The following is a 22,698-nucleotide window of genomic DNA, read 5'->3' as shown; positions in this document are numbered from 1 at the left end:
CCACCAGGGAAGAGCAAGTGTGACCTCTTTTTCCCTGATTTACCCTTAACTTGTCTGAGGACTCCACTGGCAAAGACCAGAGGGCTTTGAGTCACCAGAGGGAGTGTACCTTGTGCTTCCAACATAGTGCTGTCTACTCTTAGTTCTTGCCTTTTTTAGGAATTTTGAGACAAAGCTCAAATACCTAGTTAGCAGGAAAAAAGATGTAGATAGGGTAAGACCTTTTTTTTTAAGTTCTACTATATTACCAGAGAGGGTCAGAAATATTTATTTCAGGACTGAGCAGATTAAAAACTCATTTCACACATAAAATCTATTATACCTCAATATTCTTTGTAATTGCTCTAACAGCCCTAGTGAATGTCTCTAATAGTAGATAATACCCTGTTCTGGGAAACAAGAAGTTTCACAGGGAGATAAGGTTAAGTGGACAGGTTCTGGCACTTAAAAAAGAACATCTGGAAAAGGAGATGTCTGGATTTCCAAACCACATAAGAGGCATGCTCAAACTTGTTTAACATTGATCCTGCCTGGCAACAGTTTCCAAAAATAAAAATCGACAATGTTATCAAATTTAGTTAGGGGACACAAGTTCTAAAAGCAGAATTGGAGTAGGTATGGAAGAATGTGCCGTTTTTCTTTAATATCTCACACAGCTAACCTGTGTAAGGATAAATTCTTGAATTTAATACGTGAAAAATCATTCACACACAGTAAAATCAACCATTGAGCAAGCTGTGCTAAAAACTCTTTAATGAGTCCCCCAAAAGCCCTCTCCTCAAACATGCAAAAACCATCTCTGACCCAATTCTCTCCATCTGTGTCACTCTGTTCTTTCACCACTGTTTTAAGGCCAACACAAACGCATGAATGTGAGAAGTGAGAGAATCAACAACACTGGAGATTTCTAAGCCTAAGGGCAGCATTTCTGGATGCTGTTTGCATTTCTATATATTCTTTAAAAATGGACCATAAAAAAGTCAATGACTGGCCAAGACTTCAAAAAAGTCACTGTTACAGGTAAAATAAAAAAGCTAGGGAGACTGTTGCATATTAAAGAGGATAAATGGAGCATAAACATAAATGCAATGTGTGATTTTAAACTGAATCCTAGATCAAAACCATTATCAACATTGCTAAAAAGATATCTGGAGACAATTGGGGAATTCTAAATATTACTGAATAAAGATTTTCTTAGGCTATGTAGCAGAATGTCAATCTGTGGAGATGCACACCAGAGTATTTGGGGTGAAATGTTATAATGACTGAAACTTGCTTTCAAATGGTTAAGAAAAAACTACACACACACAGAGATGAAGCAATTGTAGCTATATGTTTTAAAAATAAATAAATAAAACAGTGATTCCATCCCATTTCCTCTGTGATATCTGGAGAAAAAAATCCTTTATCTTATGGTTGACTAACATGTCAAAAGTAGAGATGCTAAGAACTTCAAAACCATACATCGACACATGAAGAAAGCCACCCTTGGCCTATTACTGAATTGGGAGGATAATACACCCCTGGGAATCTAGCCTTACACAAGGATAAATGCTGGTCACACCTAATGTCTATGCCAGTGGTTCTCAAACATTTTGTTGGCTTTGGCCCACTTAGAAAGGACAAGGGAACACTCCAGAGACAGCAAAATAAAAACAGCCACTGCTGTTACTGTGACTACTGGCTGCTGCTAATACTTCCACCAAACTGCTTGGGTAGAAAGACAGCAGTTACACAAATGCAAAATGATTAACAAAAATAACACCTATCAGTAACTCTGTATTCACATTAGTGCATATATAACAGGAACTAAAATACATGCCCAAGTCAACCACAAACATTCTTGAGAAAAAATGGAGAATTTCCACTCCTTGTGAATTTATATGTAAAACAGGCTTAGGACAATAGGTTGTCCAGAACAGCTGGACAGCCCATTCACTTTCATCCCCAGGGTCTTCAAGAGAGTGCAAGGCAGCTATCACCAACCTGGGAAGGTTGGCAGAATTAAAGTTCTCTTTCTTATGGTTCTCCTTCATTTTCTTCCCTCATAAGCAGCTGGGTTAGCCCCTTCTACCCCTAAAGGCTGAGCAGGGCTGGGATCAGGATGAGAGGAAGCTGGAAATAGGTGGCCTAGGCTTTTGCTGCTCTGAGCCTAGGGGCTCCCACTGTTCAGCCTAGTTTACCAGGCTAGATAAAAAGGATTATGTGGCTGAAGACCTAAACTGTGTTAAAGTAAGTACAATGGTTTGGAAAATCCCCTATGCATTTATGTCTTAGGAACCAAGAATGGCAGCTGGACCTTTGTGTGGAATCAAGGCCCTCCATACGACTCATGGGGGACATGACAAACACCTGATAAGCCAACAACTGGCTGGCCATACCACATGCCAGGACTGAGATTTCAGGGCAGGCTTGTTCTGCAATAACAGCTGCATTTGTCCTGGGCAAAGTCCCACATGAGGAAAGTAAGACTTGTGCTTTGTGCTTGTGCTTTGGGATAGGGTTTGCTATTAGCAGGTACAGGGAAAGAAGCTTCAGAACTGGCACAGCTGTATAGTATTCAGGACTTCCGATTAGCAATTAATCACGGTGGTGGAAAGAGGTTATGATGTTGATGACTCTGGGGTATTTTTGCGATTTGTCCTATTTCTCACCAAGAACCAAAGGATTGACTGTCACCCTGGTGGTATATTTCAGGGCTCCAGGGTATCAGATCAACCATGAGGTAGCAGAATTCATCAATGAACAGTCATAGAACAGAATCCCTTCCTCTAAGGCCAATTATCATCTTCTGTACAATAAATAACGCAAGAGCCAAATTAGGGAGTGGTAAAGCTAGTTCCTGGAACACTTGGCTTCAGGAATCAGATTTCTCCCATGCGGTGGTAAAAAACTACAGTCAGCAGAAGAGAGGCTTCAGGAACTGGTGTGTGGACAAAAACAAAACAAAACAAAAAAAACAACAAAACACACTATTCTTCCTGATTTAGACCTAGAAACTTGGGGTAATACAATCAGCTCAAAATAAAAGGCTTTGAATGTATTATCATGACATGGACTATGGGAAAGACAGATCCAAAAACCGGGGTTAGGGTTACATTGGTATAGGAATAAGACCAACCTAAGACCCAGATTCAAGTTTTTGAAGTTTTGATGGCTTTGCATGAAAATGTCTAGAAATACCAGGATGAAATAGTAGCCAATGAAATTAGAGCCAGGTCTTGCCACAGTGGGAAAGGAAGTGAGGGAAGGAGACACCTTTCTTGCTCATGAGAATAGATGAGGTTGTATCAAGTGTCTGGAAATTCAAGAGCCAAGACATTTTGGGGAAGATTTTTGAAATGCAAGCTGAGGAATTTTGCTGGTGAGTGCTATGTTAAAAAATGCTAGGCACCTTGCTTGAAAGATAGCATACAGACTATCTCCAGAGAGCCCACTCTCAGTTCCTAAGTGTGGTGGTGGAAACACAATTATTAAGGACACTGGAAGATTACTCTAGAATTCTGAAAAGGCCTTGAATATAACAGAAACTAAAGGGAAGAAAAGGAGCTTAGAAAAGAACTGAACCAACCTTGAAAATGTATACATAGCATTAGTAGACAATGGTATCTGAAACATCTCTAAGAAGTTGCCTGCAAAGATAGTGGAATTTCTCCCAGAATACAGGAATTAAGAGTTATTGATAAAATTTCCCCCATCTGGGTTTCATTTTATCTTTTTGTTTGTTTTTTTAGAGGCAGGGTCTTGCTCTGTAACCCAGGCTAGAGAGCAATGGCGCAATCATAGCTCACTGCAGTCTCAAACTTCTGGGCTCAAGTGACCTTCTTGCCTCAGCCTCCTGAGTAGGTGGGACCACAGGTGCCTGCCACCACATCCAGCTAAATTTTTTTTTTTTTTAAGAGACGGGGTCTCACTATGTTGCCCAGGCTGGTCTCAATCTCCCAGCCTCATGTGATCCTCTAGTCTCAGCCCCTCAAAGTGTTGAGATTATAGGCTTGAGCCACTGCACCCAGCCTCAAAACTGGGTTTTAAAATAGATGATAGAACTGGTACCAAGAAGCAGTTAAAACCATGAGGACATTCTCTGTAAGTCTCTCCTCCGTTGCTTGTTTACCTCAGATAACCCTAAGCCTCTGCTATGCCCTCGAACTGACAATAGCAACACGGGTCTAGGTTGTGACACATACCATGTATTGGGCTTGTAGAACATTGGTTTCTCTGGGGAAATGCTGGCTGTATATAGAATTGGTGCTTGAAGACAAGATCCTGCAGAGTTCTGGAGAGTCAAGTGTTTATATAAAACCAGTGTTATGATATTTTATGCCCTTATTGCTCCTTGGAATGTGGGCTATGAGATACAGGACAGATTCAACAACGGAGAAATCCAGCATATCAGCAATTCCAGCTTAGGGGACCCACAGGTTGTAGCTTCTAGTAGACCCCAGAACAAAGCCCGTCTGGCTAGGGGTAAAAGCAGGGAAAGATGAAAATGGTGATTTTACACTTACAAAGGAATTTTAATTTCTTTGTGGGAAGGGGGAATGACTTGACAAGGAGGTTACACTTAACAGAAAAGGGCTTTAGTTGGGAGCATTCTCACACTGTTAAAAATCTTATTATTTGAACTATAAGGTTTATATTATCTAGTGGCTTCATATAACCTTGGGGAAGGGGAGGTGGTTTAAAGGTTTGCTTCCACTAAGCCTGGCTCAATGATTGCAACATTCAGCAAACAATTGCTTCCCTCCCCTCCCCCGTTTCCTATGGCCGCTTACAGCAATGGTAGCAGCTAGACAGCAGAACCAGCATAGGGTATCTGGCAATCAAATCCCCAACTGAAATACAATTGGTTAGAAGACAAAAACTAAATTCTGCCCATGAAAGTCAGCTTGGGAGGTTACTGTCTAACATAAAATTGTAACCCACAGGTTGGACAGTACAACTCAGGCTGACCGGCCAAAGTGTGGGGGGCACTCCAAACTCCAGGGGGAGCTCAAGACTTGCCCTACCTCTGTACTCCTTCCAGAGAGAAGAAATGTGATCAAGTCTAAGATGACACCCAGGTCCTCAAGGACAGATGGGGGAAAGATGGGGTGGGGTGATAGTTTTGGTTAGAAAGAGCAAATGTCATCCTGAACACTGTCTACCTTTTCTGCTGCATGAAGCTGAAAGCTGCTCCCACTCTCCAAAGGCTGAGAAGGCCCAGGGAAGAGCTCAAGGCAATGGGCCTGTTGCAGGCCTTCAGAGTAAAAAAAGTCACCAAAGGTGGCCTGTGGGGCACTAGCAAGTTTGCCAAGGCAGAGAAGTTGGCAAGTCATGCCTTTGGTCACCAACTAGGAGAGCTGGCTTTTGGGATACTGGTCTTGTCCTTTCTTCACTTCTATCAGTGAATGACATGGGTGATTTGTAAAGGTTTCTATTCTAACTCTGGCTAAAATACAAGGAAAGAAATTATTTGTATTAATGCTTCGTCACTGCTCCCCCTCCCAAAAGAAGTGGTCAGGGATGGGAGGAGAGCCTTCCATCCAAGGGTGTAAAGTACTAAATCAGCAATGTCCTAATTCATAGATGGTGACCCGTGGGTAAGAACGATTATCTATCACTGAATAGCTGCATCTTATTCTCAGCACAAAAATGCCTCTTTCAGACAGATAGTCATTTCCAAACAGAAAACCTCTGTTATCAAATAAAGAAGAAAACTGAATGCCAATGGTAGTAGAGTGATTTTTTTTGACCCAGATGAACTAGTTTCAGATTTACTTCCTTTAAGTTCATATTCTTTCTATACTTCAGCATTTTTCTTGAAACAGCTTGGATTTGTACAGTTCCTTTTCTTCAAAGGACTCATTTAGCCTAACAATTTAGGACTGTCACTTTAGAACTCCAAAAATGGAAACCTAGATGGCTTGAATGTAAGCATTAGAAATTAAAGGTCAGTAAAGGAGACTAGAAAAGAATTAGACCAACTTTGATTGAGGCAGGGCTCAAGTATTAGTAGATATGGGGCTCTTCCATTAAAAACATTTTGTACGGGATGAATATTTCTAATTGCATAAGAGTGTCGCATCTCAGAATTTGTGGGATGTGGAGAAACCAAAGCATTTAAAAGTCAAGTAACATGCTTGTGAGTACAGAGCTGACTCCAGGAGAGTCAAGATAAAAAACAAGAGGTTCTTCTGACTTCTAATGCACCGCCCCCTTTCAACTACCATAGGCTGGGTTCTTTTAGACCTACAGCCACAGAGCTGGCATGTTGGTTACTTTCATGCTTAAGAGACCAGCAGGATACAAATGTGAGGGACTGGCCTGATTACACCAAAGGAGGATCTGAGCATTATTCGAACCAGTGTTTTACTACTTTCCTTGGGCAGCTAGCTGTTCAAAGAATTTTAAGTCAACCTGTAGAAATATGATAAGACAACTATTGGTTTTACTTTCAAGATTGAGAAAGAGGTCTAAGGAAACCCTTGTCCTTCCAACTCATTAGAGATGACAGGGCGACTTCCTCTACTGTGCCCTTACATCGATCACAGTGGATTTTACCATGAAGGGCTGCTCACAGTGGATCACGCAATCAGGATAAGGGGAAACAGGACATTTTTCCTGAAAGGAAAAAAATTGCAAAACTAAACCTTAAGCTTTAACATCCCTTCTATAATTTACTCCCAACTTACATAATTCTCATCTACACTGGCACTTAAGTAAAATGTTAACAGTACTTGAAATAGGATTTAAGCACTGTGGAAAATCTTATCTTTAATTTCAAATTGAAAATTCATCCGTAAAATCTGACAGAAGAAAATCCAAACCCTAGGGAAATGAGTTTCTTCCCCCAGAACCATTCCCTTCTATCTATAGCCCCACTTCTCCTAAAAGCAGAAACTCAGCAAGTACGTCAAGGGTGCCTAAACTGTGACTTGCACTCTAGCACATGCAGTCTTACTGGGAAACATAGCATTAGCTGCTCAAAGTCTAAATGCAGCCTAGCAACACTTGGCTAGTGTACGTGTTTAAAAGAGGAAACAGAAAATGAGAAATAGCCCTAACTAGCTTTTGTTCTATTTATCTAGAAGGTCATCCCAAGGACTCAGAACTCTGGGTTTGAGACCCTTTACAGTGTTACTTCCCCACCAGCTGGAGACTGGGGCAGCTGGGATGGGAAGGGCCTGTGGTAGGGAATGCGGTGGTGTGCGGGCTGTACGCGCCAGGTGTCCACAGTGTGCAGAGCAGGCGCTGTGGCTGAGGTGGACATAAACACGTGACAGGGCTCCTCTGCTTTTGCAGATACTCAGAGTCTAAGAAATGTGATTTGTTTCCCGTTTCAATAGGAATAAAAATTGGGAAGCAGGGACTATGATTATTAGTTGTCAAAATACTAAATACTTCTCAAAGCCCTATGCTGTTTCCACCTTCTTCTGCAAGAAATAAAATTCCATGGCTGCTGGGGAAGAAAAAAAATGAAGATGGAGTTGAGAAGCAGAAATTTTCCGAGTCAAGATATCCCTCAGCAAAGCAAAGTTATCCCCCCTCAATTATTCTCTATTAAAATTCAGATGAGGAAACTAGGGGTAGGCTCCAGGATCTGGCCTTTACTGTGGGTGACCATGTGGAAGAGACATCCCCTCCTCTTCTATTCTACCTTTTCTATGGAAAAAGTATAAAAGACCCTCATTAAGTGCTCTTGCAGGCCATTACAAAGTATTTCCAGGAACTCAGCTGAAAGTGTTTATGTAAGCGAAGTCCTTCTCAGTCCCTCTGGAGAAACACACCTATCAGCATCCTCCTACACAGCTGATATCTAGTGTTACCTCCTGAGAGGTTTCAAACTCTCTCACAAAAGGACAATCTGCCCAGGCCTGCTCTTTTTTAATAGGGAAGGGAAGGCATGCTTGCAAGGCCAATTTACAGCAAGGGAAAAAAAATCCTTGAGGCAAAACACAAGTGCAAACTGCCTTATTAAGGTTGTGAGGATGAAGAGTAGGAACTAAGAAAAGCTCTTTAAAATCCTGAGGAAGCTGCTCTGGATCATTACTATTACATTTTGTTTTGCCTTTTAACTGATTGTCCTTTTTACGCTCATCATACATCCCCGGGCTATCCCACAGAGCACACTGGACATGTATCTGTGAGCTGCCGGTGAGCTACTGGGTAAGATGTTGGAGGATGTTTAAGTGTGGAAACAGGTGGTGGTTCGAACCTGTAATCCCAGCTATGTGGGAGGATTGCTTGAGGCCAGGAGTTCCAGACCAGCCTGGGCAATACAGCAAGACTACCCCCACCCCACCTCCTTGGCCAATCAATCCCCTTGGCCAATCAATCAATCATCAATCAATCAAGGGTGGATGCTAGTTTGAGGCACGTGCACCCTTAAAACCTGGCCTAGTTTTGGCATGATGAGGCTACTTTGGTTTGGGGGTTGCTCAGAGGCTGGGTTTTTCTGGTACTTCCAAGGATGTTCATTTTGGGAGGTTATGCATTTGATTAGTGTCCGGTGGAAGGGTTTACAGCCATAGTGAGATTCCCTCATTGCTCAGTACCAGAGTTTGAGTACGGTCGTTCAAAAAATGATACTTACCTGACCACAGTGGAAAATTAAACAGGAGTGAAGGCAAAGGAGTAGAGAAACTACAACTTTGTCTCCCCCATGTTAAAACTGTAAGCCTAAGCAAGAAGTATCTGTGTCGTGGCAGGCAAACACCTGGGCTACTCAGGCCTGGAGTAGACTGAAGGTCAGAGGAGAAGAGCAGGCAGGAATCCTCAATGGGGAGCTAAAGCCACAACCCCACGGGAAGGAGATAAAAGGGTAATAGCCTCAGATCAAGTCTCAACACCTCCCTCTCCAGGGGAAGCTAAACCACCCTCTCCTCTATTATCACTCCTTTTAGACAGCTACCGTCTAAAATGAGAGACAAAGAAAGGGGAGTGGGCTTCACTGGCTTTGTAGGTCAGTAGCAGCTCTTCCCCAGAAACCCAGGCCATCAGCCCGGCAGTTTAAGGGTTAAAGTGAGCACTTAAAAGAAAACTCAAACCCCATTAAGCCCAGGCTTGGAGAACAGGGAGCAGCAGGGAAGCCAAAGGAAACTAATTTTGGAGGCTCTCCAAGCTGCCAATCACAAGCGTATTTCTAACAGTCCCAGTGTTGTTTGAGTTGGTTGTTTTTCCACAGGCTGCACAATGGGGTCTGGTTATTCATTGAAAAAGTCTGCAAGTGAGCCCCGCCCTCCATTCACAACCAATTTGGAATGCTCCATTCAGGCAAGAGGGGGAATCTGCAGCTCTGCTAGCTGGGGCAGACCTAATAGTGCTCAGCGCCCAGCTGTCGCCGCAGGGACGCTTGCTCGCTCAGTACGCTGTGTTTATGTAAGAAATTCAGACACGGCAGGGGCTCTTGCCTGCTGTGCACCCTTCCTAGGATTCAAATAGCCAAGACCCTTGTGGAAATCTGCAAGGGTGTGCAAAAGTCCGCTAGAAGTAAGGTCAGAAAGTGCCCTCTGGCAAAAGGGGAAAGGCAAAAGAAAAACTATCATGTGCCACTCGGTTCAGAATCTGGCTGTAGCTACCAGCTGAGAGAGAGAGACTTCAGTGGTATTTCTCCTGCCCCAGGGTAAGCTGGTTTGCATTAGGGGACAGCTTTCTCTGGAAGCCTGCCTCTCCAGACTTTCTTTCCCATTCACTGCTGGTAGCTGCATCGGGGGCCACCTGGCTTCCTCCCCAGGGGAGGAGGGCTCTGGAGACACTACTAGATTTTCTGGCTGCAGAGGAGGGGACAAGCTACCTATTACAACAATTTCACAGTTCCTTTTTTAGCTTTGGATCCAGCCTGAAGAGTTTGAATACCCTCCTGAATGCTCATGAGACATCAAAAGGGAAGAATGTGGAGATCTAAGGTTGGAGGGTGAAATCTACACTGAGACTTTGCAAAGTACAAGGCAAAAAAACCGGTTTCGTTTCTTAGGTATTTTTTCCAAACCTTCAATAATCACCCTGAGGGAAAGCTGATGGAGCCGGTCTGACAACCAGACTTTATTTCAAGGAAAAGCATACTTCTTTATGAAAAGAATGAATGCAGGAGATACATTTGAGCTCATGGTCGTTTCCTTTTTTTCATCACATATTTGGCTCTTTTCAAATGTCTTATGTATACTTCTCACTGCCTGTCCTCATGTCCCCTCCAGCGAGCTCAGTGCCACTGGAAGCATTTCTCTGAAGTTCTTCTGACCACAGAATCCCCAATCCATGCCTTGGCTCTTCAGAACAGCCTCAAACTCCTGGCCTTTTAATAACTAGATCTTATCCTGCTCCCTGGAATCTTGCACTTTCTGCTTCAATTTTCCCCTAGATGCTTCTTTCTTTTTAAACAAGGGAGCGCCCTTTATTTTCTATGCAGAGTCCTCTTAGGTGGAATTCTTTTCCCTTTAACATCTGAGTTGCTAGCCCACTCTCATTTGCCTGCCAGGCCCAAAGGTGTACTTACATTATGGTTATAATTTATACATACACCCTCTAACTAGTGCGGGCACATACTAGGGGCCTGGTTTCTTGCCACTCCTTTAAGCCAAGTCTAGAGGGACAGGACAATGATAGAAACTGACGACCAAAGCCTCTGTTAAATGAGCTTGATGAGTTCACAAAATGAATTTTTAAAAAAGCAACCTAATCCGGTAATGGCATCAGCATGCCTGGCACTTGTCCAAGAGCTGGGAGCTGCAACATGACAAGCCTCTGAGCTCCTTGGATTCCAAGTGGAGAAGCACTGTGTGCCAGGGCACAGATGGGGCCCAAGCTGCCTCAAGGGCAGCCGTATGCCCGAGAGGGGGCTGTCAGCCTCTGAGGCTGGATGTACTTTACCACCACTAAAACCCAAGAAATGTGTGGAGGGAACAGTTTCTCGGCAGAGAATCACACACCCCACCCCACAAGAAACTTTTTTTTCTGGGGCTGAAATTAAAACAATGATACTACTAGATGGTAGAAATGGGAGACAGTACAAATTTTCAGCTTCATTATGCTACCCGTGTCTTACTCTTGTAAAACTGAAGAATGCTGAAAGAGGAGGGGATAAATGGTAATTTCTTGATGGATGCCAGGATTTTGTTACTTCTGGCACCTACACAAGTGATCTTGACACAGATGTAACTCCCCATCCCAAGTCTTTCTCACCAAATACAAAGGACTGGTAAGCCTACTGGGTTTTGTTAGATGACTAACAGCACAGAGACACAGAAGGGTAAGAGAAAAATTCAGTTTAAATAAGTCTAACTGAATTAAAGGTAGACGAAAGCAGATTTTGTAAAACAGATGGCTCCTTTAAGTAAATGGGTACTGTAGGTCTGGGGTCCTTGAGAATACTGAGTCTAGGAATCTTTGAGGCTATCAAAACAGGAAGGATTTCAAATCATTTAGCACCCTCCCAGCAGTAAGGTACTGGGCTAGCTAACAAAGACTTTGAAAGTAACACTGTAAAACTTGGAGTCAAAGAATCTCTCCTCCATGTTTTCCTCACACTTTCTTCAGCATTCTTTTCTACCTTCAGAACTACTGACTCCTGAAAAGTATAAACCGATGGCCTTGTTTTCCCTCAAACCTCTAAGAACCCACTGTTTTCTTTCTTACCTTGCCAAACAAGAAGACTTTAGGATGATCCTTTCAAATAGAGGTGGCCCAAGCAGGAAAATGTGGTGTTTTGCTACACCACACCTAGGACCAAAGATCAAAATGATGTACCCTCTCCAAAGGAAAGGCACTGCCTCTACTATACTAACCTCACACATTAATAAAGAAATCCAGCTGAATAATCTCATCGTGAAACAGGATTAAGATCAATGTGTTTTAGGCTCAAGGGCTGTCATTAACAGTTAATCCTATTTCCCCAGCCGTCTATTGCAATGTATTTATGAAAAGTCGATTTTATCAGTTAATTAGCTGGTCCTTAGGAAATTACTTGTACTTCCTCCAGTTGTTCCATTCTTTTTGAAACACAGATCTTAAAAGAACACTTCAAGGGGAAAATGGGGTCATCTGGATCTTAAAACAATTCTCTAGGCTATATTTGGTATGGAGGCCATGATTTTGAAATAAGATTTTTATCATCCTCTCTACTCAGCATAAAATATCTTAGTTATTCAAGATGCTAACAGGTATATATTTACAATATCATAACTGAAATAAATGAGATTAAAAATCAGACCCCAAATGTATATTTAAAAAACTGCTATTTATATATGCTAAAATCAAGTAATACACTCTTTAAGTACCCAAACAGTTCAGAAAAATGAATGGAACACATCACCTTACCCCCACTTTGAAACACTCTTGAGTTCCAATCTTATCCAAGGCATAGTTCTATGAAAATGTGTAGTAAAGATGTACACACATCTATGCACTGACCCAGATTCCCTGGTTTAGTAGCTCTATGTGTTAAGGTACACATTTAGCTACATACACACTTACGTAGATGTACACACATGCACAAACACTTCTTCATATGAAGGACATATATACACAGTTTTATCTGTATACACACTAAAGGTGTCTTCTAGGAAACATGGCAGTTTTTTTCTATTTTTGTTTTTTAGAGATAAGGTCTTGCTCTGGTACCTAGGCTGGGGTACAGTGGTGTGATCCCTACTCGCTGCAACTGTAACCTTGAATTCCTAGGCTCAAGTGATCCTCCTGACTTGGCCTCCCAAAGCACTGAGGTTACAGGTGTGAGCCTAAATGTCAGTTTTTTAATAATTTTTTTCTTTTATAATTGTTCTCTCTCTTCCAAATCCTAGACGGAAAAACTCAAAGCATCAAGGTATTGAGTAACTTTCTCAGGATCACAGAAGGAAGAGAAGTGACTGCTGAATTGGACAGCCAGAGGTCTCCCTGATGCTTTCCTGAACGCCATCTCTAGGTATCTAAAATAATGGAGAGCCCTGAATACACTTGAACATGCCACTACTCCCTGGCTCTGCAGCTTTGTGAGAGCTTCTTTAAGAATATTTATCTTTTTCTTACGTCACCTAATCCTTCCCATTTGCCCCCACTACTGGTCAGTCTCTCCAGCTCTTTGGAAATAGCTGTGAAAGGAGGGGGCTGGGCAAGACTGTCTCTACAAGGGACATCCAACTCAAGCAATCTGAGATCTTCAGGGTTACTTCTTAGGACCAAAGGACAATGAGGTACACTGGTAGAATCCCTATGATCTATAGATTTCTATTCCCTTGAATTTGACCTTTAGTAGTTTCCATGCTTTACTGATATCTATATGTGTGAGGTAGAGGTGAAATCTGTACAGCTAGAAGTAAGCTGGGCATTTCTATAAGATATAAAAGCAATGGTTTCTTTCACTCAAATCAGACTTAAGGATGTATCCCTATGGGCAGGAAACCCAATTCTGAGAAACTTACAAAATATAATATCTTTAGAAGTTGAACTTTTAGTGTTGAGAAAAAAAAAGGCCATAATCTTTAAAACTGACATTCCAAAATAAAAATATTACCTACATTTCTATTCTCTTTCTTTCATGTATACAATAAATTTATACATATACAATGGAAAATTATCAAATCATTATTAATAGGAAAGTCTATTACCAGTGGCCACCAGTAAGAATATTTGTTACAGGCCGGGGATGATGGCTCACACCTGTAATTCCAGCACTCTGGGAGGCTGCGGTGGGCGGATCACCGGAGGTCAGGAGTTCAAGACCAGCCTGGAAATCATGGTGAAACCCCGTCTCTACTAAAAATACAAAAATTAGCCAGGCGTGGTGGTAGGTGCCTGTAATCCCAGCTACTTGGGAGGCTGAGGCAGAAGAAATGATCGAACCCGGGAGGCAGACATCCTAGTGAGTGAGCCGAGATTGTGCCATTGTACTCCAGCCTGGGTGACAAGAGCAAAACTCTCTCAAAAAAAAGAAAAAAAAAAAAAAAAAAAAACCGGTTTGCTTTCCCCTGGCAAATCTAAGTTTGGCTTATATTCATTGGTTAAGTGAGTCAAACCAACTCATAAGGTTTCATTAAATTTGAATGAGTTTTTTCCCTCCCCTGAAAAAAATCACGGGCTCTTCCAGAAAATGACTGGAGTGAAGCTGGTCCTGAACTCGAGGCTGTGGAAAGTGCTCATGGAAAAGTTAAGTGCATGCAGCGGGCTGTGGGCTCTGCCAGCGCCTCCTCATGCTTCTGGCTGTCAGTCTGAACTACAGGAAAACATAACAGCAAGAATGAATGGCTCAAAGATGCACCACCCACATTTGTGTTCTTGCCTCGCTTCTTAGGCAAGTTATTCTACTTGAATCTATCCCTTCTTGAAGCTCTACCTCAAGAAATAAAGTCAGAGGGAAAGAATCATTAGAAGACCTTTTCTAGGCTAGTCAACCATCTTTTATATCCTTAAAAGATAGAAAGGCTCAACCTTAGGCAGTTAAAACAAAAAGTAAGCAAAGTAAAAAAAAATCATACTTGGTAAGCAGAAACATCTCCCAAATTACCTCCATTTAAGGTACAGAATTTTAATTAAAGAACTTAGAACATTCTATTTGCTGAGCAGAAATTATTTCTAAAGAGCCAAAACACATTTATTGATTTCTTCACTTTAGCCTATTCCCACAGATAAAAATCTCTCCAAATATAAATCCTGCTTGCTGACAAAGAACATACCCTTGCTTCAGCACATGCAATCAATCTGAATGCAGCCATCTCATCTCCCTTTTAACTCTTTTGGGTTACAGAGAAACAAACAAAAGTGTCATAAAAGCATTTCAAAGAACCTCTGCCAAGAAAGCCACCTCCCAAACAGACTGCAGTTTATGCTGCTTTGAGCAAGAACTGGAAAGGCTGGGCCAAATTGTCAACACAGAACAAAGTTGGATTACAAACCCTGTCTTTCATCTTGCAAACACACACACACACACACACACACACACACACACACACACACACACACACACAAAATTTGGGTTATCTTTATTTAGTCTTTCAGTGGCAGGCTTCCCCATGAAAGCAATCAAAGGGCAATAATTAACATGCATTTACTCTCCTATGGAACACATCCACAGCAAGCTGTGACAAAGCTAAGGTAACCATGCATGTGTGTGTTACAGTTTATTCCCTTTTACAGTTTCATGGCATTGTGCCTTGGACATGAGGCCTATCATTAAGGAATGTTTAGCTGCTACCTCTGTTCTTACATTTAAAAGATTTGGAATACCCAGCTTTTTACTTAGAGACAGACCTAAGATACTGTCTCTCCAGTGGCATTTTTACACACATACACCCACCTACCCAGAGATAAAACAAAGCTGGGAAGAATCTGTTGGTCCAAAATGAGAAATTGAGTCCTTGCATGGCTCAGGTGCTTGCTATTATAAACTATGACTAAGAGACATGAATTTCTCTATGATGCAACTCTCAAGAGAGGCAGCATTTTCTCCAGGCCTCTCTTAAACCTGCTCATTCGCCAGTGACTAATGCTCTCTAGAGCAGTCCTGTGCTGCTCAAATTTCATCAGCCAGCTTTGTCCTTGATCACTCCGCCTAGACCATAAAAGCTCCCAAACCTGTTGAGGACAGCCCCAAATGATCAGTGCAAAGTAACCATGCTCCTGCCAGTGCTGAAAACCATCTTTTGAGCTTCCCACTGCATTTTATCTCTAGTAATGAGCGCTTAGTGACCATTTTAAGGAAAAGTTTCTCTTCTCTGAACAGAAAAGCCACAGCAACTACATGAAAAGTTAAGAATAAATCAGGCCACTCTGTGACCACCCCTTGTCAGCTTAGGAGTAGAGACAAAATTGACAACTGTTGGATGAAGCCAAAGTTAACTGGAGTTTTCCATTAACTATTTTCTGCACCTTTAAGAAAAAGAGAAATATCAGGTTCATGATTCACATCAAGGACTTAATTTATAAAACAAACCCCCAAAAAGCCACAAAACAATGCGTGATTAATAGATGCTTGGCCCAACACCATATATATTATGTCAGTTAATTTATAATTTTGAGCTTAAAACTTTGCAATATTCTTTTTTTTTTTTTTGAGATGGAGCCTTGCTCTGTCGCCCAGGCTGGAGTGCAGTGACACGATCTCAGCTCACTGCAACCTCCGCCTTCTGGATTTAAGTGATTCTCCTGCCTCAGCCTCCTGAATAGCTTGGATTATAGGGGCCCGCCACCAAGCCTGGCTAATTTTTGTATTTTTAGTAGAGATGGGGTTTCCCCATGTTGGCCAGGCTGGTCTTGAATGCCTGACCTCAAGTGATCCGCCCTCCTCGGCCTCCCAAAGTCCTGGGATTACAGGCCTGAGCCACTGCGCCCAGTCAGCTTTACAATATTCTTAAGGAAAAAGAAATTTAGGATAAAATTATGTTCAATAAGTCTTACCTGCAATACACTAGAAACACTTTAGAAATAATTTTAATAAGAAATAAAAGTTTTCAGGGTTAATTCTGAATTATTAGAAGAAACTAAATGCATATTACTGTCTAAATCTGGCCATAGCTGAAAAAAGCATATTCTAGACATGGATGATCCAAGACCAAACAATTTCAGAACAAATGTGCCATCACCAGAAAGGTACTTACAGTTATCAGACTGAAAATCTGGGACAAACTGTTCATCATCAGGAACTTGTGCTGGAAAATAGATTTTTATTTTAGACCTTTAAGGTTTATTAAAAAGCACAGTAAAATGTTTTATATGGAAAATAGGACATCCATGAAACTTGCCTTCAGCTAACCAAGCCTCTTGAAGTTGACTGAGATCCTGAAACAGCTCTGAAATTGAAAACAGAAGACCCCAGAATGAGGATATTTCTTCTGCTAGGGAGAAGACAGGGAAGAATCTACATGCTACTGTCACTGGGAGCAGGCAAGCCACAACATAGGCAGGGAAAGCTTTACTACCTTCAGAATCGTGAGCCAGATCTGTGTCCAAAAACTTCCTCTTTCTGTCAATCACAGGCCGCCCTCTACATTCCTCAGATCGAGATTTCTGAAAGAGGCCAACAGAAAGTGAAGGCTCAAGTGTAGTAAAGAGGTCCAAAGGGGGTCGACTCACTAAACCAACAGGGGGAAGAGTCATATTGGAGAGGGAGGACAAAACAAACCAAAAGCCACATAAACTTACCCCTGGGACCATAAAAGGGACTTGCTGATCATAAAACCCATCCATGGTGCTTTCAGCGTCTCTAATATCACTTTGAGAGGTTTCAGCATTGAGTAATTTCTGGGGGAAAAGGGATCCTCCTGTAATATGAATTTGGGAGATTTTAACTAAGAGGTGGGGAAAAGAAACTAAGAGGGGGGAAACAATTTTAGATTGCCTTTTTTTTAGGGCCTGTGCAAAATTATTACCCTTCTGCGAAGTACTTAAAACTTACTCAAGGTGCAAGCTTTACAGACCAAAGACGGGCTTGATTAATGGTATCAGAGGTACACGATGTACTTTGTGCCAAATCCATTTATCCAGTCATCATTTTTTCTTTCTTTTTTAAATCATTAAAATTACAGATTTGCTACTGTCTGTCCTCTACCAAAACAAAACAAAACAAAAACCCTTATTTTCATTATAAAAGGGTCATTTTAAGATTCCCTCATATACTCCAGGGCATTTGTAGTAGAGTTTTTAAAACAGAGATAATTTAATTTTTAACAGTACAGTGTCAGGAAGCAGAGAAACTGGGTTTAAGTATTCCAAATTATTGGCAATTAAAGACCTGACATACATGGTGTTTCTAAAAGCATTTTGTAGGTCAGTGTTAAAACACTATATATAGTTCCTAGAATAAATTGATCAGAGGTATACTTATCTTCACACACAACTCTTTATTTAAAAGAGGTCTAAATAGATATAGCATCTGTAATGTCATAAATATCTCCCTGGTTACTTACAGAGATATTTGTGACATCTCCAACTTCTAAAAGAATAAAATGCCTATGAAAAGTAATGGATTAAAAAAACTAATTCCATTGCATGTGGTACAATGCATCTCTACCAAAGGTCTTTTAAAACTTAGGCTGTTTCTTATAGTATAGTCATTTTTTCTAGACATAACCCCCACCCCACCCCCAAATGAAACTCATTTCAGGACTAGTTAAGTGTTGAGTCTGGGGAAAAAGGGTGGGGGCGGTTAGAAGGGAGAAAATTTCTAACGTGAGTGGAATAAAGTAACAATTTTAGGAAGGTACCATCTTCCTAAACACTTTTATTCTCCAAATAAAAACACCGCTAAGTCAACAAAAGGTGGAAAATCATTAATTTCACTCACTCCAGCTCTAAGCAATTCAAAATGCTTAAAGGCCAATTTCTTTTGTTTAACATATACACACATTTTAAACAGGAAACTTTCCCCCGGTAAGCAATTCCATCCAATTTGTTTTTCACACTATGTGTAGCATATCAAATTTTTCATAAGTGAGCAGGATACAAGGAAACCCTTCACAGCCAGCCTCTTCCTCAGCACTTTGGCCCAAGAAATCAGATTATTTTCAAAGTCAAAGGAAAGAGAGGAGCAAAATAGCACACAGTTCGTAACTTCCTAGAAAAACACTCGCGCCAGCCTGCCTGCGTGCCCCGTCCAAACAGCACAAGAAACGTTCAGAATAATACCTCTCTCAAATGCCACCAAACCATATACAAAATTTGAGAAACCTCAGCAGTGAGTTGAGGGGGCATGAAAGAGTGTGCTCTGTCGCTTATGAAAGTCTGTCAGATTAAATCGTGGCCTTAGACATTTTGTGAATGTTTGTTAGGGGGAAGGGGACAACCAGTAGGAGACGGGAGGGGGAGATATTTTCCAGCCTTGTGATGAAATACTTCACCCGGAAGAGCAAAAAAAAAAATTCTAAAAAATGAAAAGAAATAAACTGCCATAAACGAACCGAGAAAAGACATTCCAAGGTTAGAAAAATTGTATTCCAAGTATAATTTTTTAAAAAGCCTGAAGGAAAGGCTCGAGTTCATCCAGGAGTTTAAACCACTTCCTTTGCCCCCCCCGCACCACCCGCGCCCCGGGTGCCCCCAGGAAAACTTTAGCACAGCGCAGCGGCGCGATCCAGGCCCCTCCCCTGTGGCGCGCAGCGGGCCCAGTTTTATGAATGGGAGAGCGAGCCGCGGCCGCCACATCAGGTAGAGGCTGTAACTGGATCTCTCGCGCTGGGCCCCATTCACAAAATAAGACACACTTCCACCCAATTCCCAGCCTTCCCCATTCATGAAAACTCCTTCAGCTGCGCCCCCGCCCCCACTTCCAACGCACGCCCAGCCTCCGACGCAGGCCCCTCACCCCAGCGTTTTAGGAAGAAAGCTCAATGCTTCATTCACAAAAAGGGAAGAAAAAAAAAGCCGCAGGGAGCAGCGAGCCAACGAAAGAAACCCGCTTCATTCATAAAGTCACCCACATTCATAAAAACGAGGTGCTGCGGCCGGCGCTACCAACCGCTTTCCAATCCCTCCCACCCCCAACAGCTCTCCTTGGCACCCCCTCCTCGACCAGGAGTTCAGTTCCCCGCCCCGAGTTTTCTCCACCTTGTGAAAATGCGGCCAGAACCCTAATCCACTGCGAGGCTCCAGCATCTTTCGGTGCTGCTCCCTTCCACACCCGTGTTATCCCCACCATCCCCAGGCCGCTGTTCTGGTGCGCCCCGATTTTTCTCGAGTCGCAGCACAGCCCGACGCCCTCAGCCTGCTAGGTGGGAGCAGGGCGACTGCATGTCCACTTTCCACTACCTGAAACTTGCAAGGCCTGCGTAAGTTCCTGGTCGACCCCCGCCCCCGCAGGCTGCACTTGCCTGTGTCATTTACCCCCTCCCGGTGTTCTGGGGGGCAGCGCCTCTCAGACATTCCCCTCAAACTGCTTCCCGCCCCCTCCTACCAACTGCGGAGCTCCGCCAAGCGTCTCTTCTCGCGAGCCTCCAAGTCCCCTCGGGGCTCTCGAATCTCCAGAGACTGCGAAAGCCTCGCAACTCCGCGATCCCCCATCCACTTGGGAGCCCCCGCACTCGCGCTCCCGCGCGCCTCCCCCACGACGTGTGGAAAGCCGCTCTCCCCGCGCTCCGGAACCGTTAGCCGCACCCGCCCGGCGCCTCCCAGGAACCAAACTGGACCGAGCCGCGGGGGGAGGGGGCGGTCAACCCGGGGGGGTCACCCCAGGTACTGCACCCCGACTTTGAAGATTCTGAATCAACCCGTGAACTCTAGCCAGCTGGGCCTGTCGGACCCGTGGCCGGACGCCCCTTCTGATCTCCCTCCTGCCCCCGCAAAGCCCCCTCACCTGAGGCGGCCGCTCTCCTCCCCTTGCAGCGGCCCCGGCGGCGCAGGCGCGCTCACGCACGCGCGCACCGGGCCTGGGCGCCTGGGTTAAAGGCTGGGCCGAACCGCTCCGAAGACGGTGAACCGCTCCGCGCACCAGCGGCTGGACTCTGCGCCGCAGCTGCCAACCAGGCTGGAGCGCTGGCCCGGCCCCCCGCGGCCCGCTGCTCCGCCCGCCGCCATTGGCCCGCGGCTCTAGCCCAGCCTTGTTCCCATTGGCCCGAGGCCGTTCCCGCGGCTGTCCATCACCTCTTGTTTACCCTGTCTGCGGGCAAATCCAACCAAGCCGCCCCATTAACTCCGGCCCCCATTGGCCAACGATGCATCTCTCTCCACCCCCTCAGGGGTCTGTTTTACATAATTTATGCACCGGGGGCCATTGGCCAATCAGCACAGGCTTGTTTATATAATGAATGTAAGGACGTTTTTCATTCATAAAAAACGCGACCTGAGGGGGAAGCTTAGCTGAGTCAGTGAAGCACTTAAAGGGGCCGAGGCCAGGAGTAGCCGCCGTTACTTCCCTTCTCGCCGCTCTGCCGACTTTTCACCGAGGCACGACTCTTCCCCCTTACCCACTCACCCCCACTTCTCACATCCAGCAAAGCCCCGACCAGAATTGGGTCGCTTGGCGCCAGACGTTCGCAGCTGCAGCACCAAGCAAAGTTATCATTTTAGAATTCAGGGGAGAGGAATTCGTCATTCCACACAGAGAAACTCGCTGACCGACCTGGGCGTTTAGCCCACAGAAACACAGAAAACGGAAACGGAGCCCTCTAATCTTAGTTACCTTTAAGAGAGGCCTTAATTTCTTTTAACCAGGTTTCCAGTGGGAAGAATAAGCAGCATCTCCTTTTAAAATCTCAGCTTCCAAACAGATTTTAGTTACGATTTTGTACTGGCAAGGCCTAAGGCCCAACCAAATCCCGTTTTCTCTTTAATTGCGGCTCGTAACCTCCGCCAGAGTGGGTTCTGTAGTCGAGGTGAGACAGGGTTCGGGCTCAAAGAAATCCTCTCGGGGGACAGCAGCAGCCAGTCCACCGACCTGGAAACCTAAATCCCTCCAAAACGGGCATGCAGAGTTAGGACTTTTTGCTTCCCTCCCTGGGCTGCTTGTTTTCCATTTAAGTATTGAATGCAAGATGGTGTATTTGCGAATTAGATCCCGTGCAGCTGGGAACGACGAGAAGCGGCTCTGCTTGCCAAACGATAGGGCACTAACTGCAATTGCTGAGATTCTTAACAGGGTGTTCCAGGAAACAAATAAACAAACAACCCTCTCCCCTCTCCGCCCCCTTATCCCCTCCTGTGAAGGCCGCCGGGCGGCTCTATCTTCTCCCCGGGGATGCTGGGGGCCTGTGACGGAGCTCTGTTCTCGTCCTGCTGGAGTGCCCTGCCATTCACGCTGCATGCCATCGGTGGGGAAGAAAGATGCTAAGTGATAGAGAGAGCCCCTAGCAATGGGGGTCCCAGGGTGGCCAACTCTGGGGCCACCCCTACATTTAAGTCAAAGGTTGCCTACCTTCTTTCCTATCTCCACTTGTGTCTCTTAAACAGAGTGGACACTTGGTCTGTCGTTTATAGTCTTTGAAATGTTGGCATGCACCTAAGCAACCTGCAGCACAGGTGTTGAGTCCTGGGCTCAGCACTGACCAGGCACGCTGGAGCTGTTGACTTTGAAAGACTGAAATGGGCATGAGTTGATGGATGGCAAGTGCTCTGAAGATGTAACTAGCGGTTCCTTGAGATCTAGTTTCCCGGTAGAACATTTTGCTTCTGACTCCAGTTTTCCCTTAGTGCCCTTTTTCTTTCTCCAGGTGGTACCGTTTCTGTTTGGTGGCTGGAGATTTTACACTAGTACAGTTGTGCTCTGAGCTTATTGCTGACGTTCCTGAGAGCTCTATCTCCCTAGCTAGATGAAGGGCTCACGTAAGCTCCCAGATCCTCCTCCTCCCCAACTTTGTCTACTCCCACTCCCACTCCTCTCCTATCCCATCCTATGACATCCTGCTCTCTAAACTCATTTTTCCAAAGGGGCTTTCTTACTCCTCTTCCCTTAAGTCTCTCAGGCCCCAGCCCTCCGGAAGGCTTACAGCCCACAGAGCCACATATCCTCACCATCTAAACCGTAACACATCAATCACACTTTATAACTTTGGCTACAGGAAAACAGTGCAGCATGCTTCACAGCAACTTCCTTACAGGGTTGGACCTGATGCCTGGAGTTTGGCTCTTGTGACCTTTGCCTCAAGCCAAGTCTCTCCATTCCACCTTGGAAAGAGAAGTGGGATAGTTCTGGGTTGAGTAGTAACAAATAGTAGCTCAGTTGGGGCAGGGGAGGATTGGGCGATAGATTTTTTTCAAAAAAGCTTGTCTTGAACATATGATCATGTGTAGGGATTTACACCA

At 44.0% G+C, this 22,698-nt stretch overlaps 1 protein-coding gene across 1 annotated transcript in view; it reads right to left on the bottom strand.

The window, feature by feature from the left end:
- Positions 1–20,427, bottom strand: part of ETV5 (ETS variant transcription factor 5) — a 63,062-nt gene extending 42,635 nt beyond the window's left edge. The window contains exons 1-5 of the mRNA XM_010376601.2: positions 20,255–20,427; positions 17,110–17,228; positions 16,887–16,974; positions 16,710–16,757; positions 16,566–16,616 (exon numbers count right to left, since the gene is read on the bottom strand). Coding sequence (XP_010374903.1) covers positions 16,566–16,616; positions 16,710–16,757; positions 16,887–16,974; positions 17,110–17,154 — 232 coding nt within the window. The 5' untranslated portion in view covers positions 17,155–17,228; positions 20,255–20,427. The remainder of the gene's footprint in view (positions 1–16,565; positions 16,617–16,709; positions 16,758–16,886; positions 16,975–17,109; positions 17,229–20,254) is intronic.
- Positions 20,428–22,698: the final 2,271 nt, after the last annotated feature.

Source organism: Rhinopithecus roxellana, chromosome 1 (assembly GCF_007565055.1).
Source record: "Rhinopithecus roxellana isolate Shanxi Qingling chromosome 1, ASM756505v1, whole genome shotgun sequence".
Taxonomy (NCBI): Eukaryota; Metazoa; Chordata; class Mammalia; order Primates; family Cercopithecidae; genus Rhinopithecus; species Rhinopithecus roxellana.
Note: the sequence above shows the minus strand (reverse complement) of the source record. Positions and strands in the feature narration are given on the sequence as shown.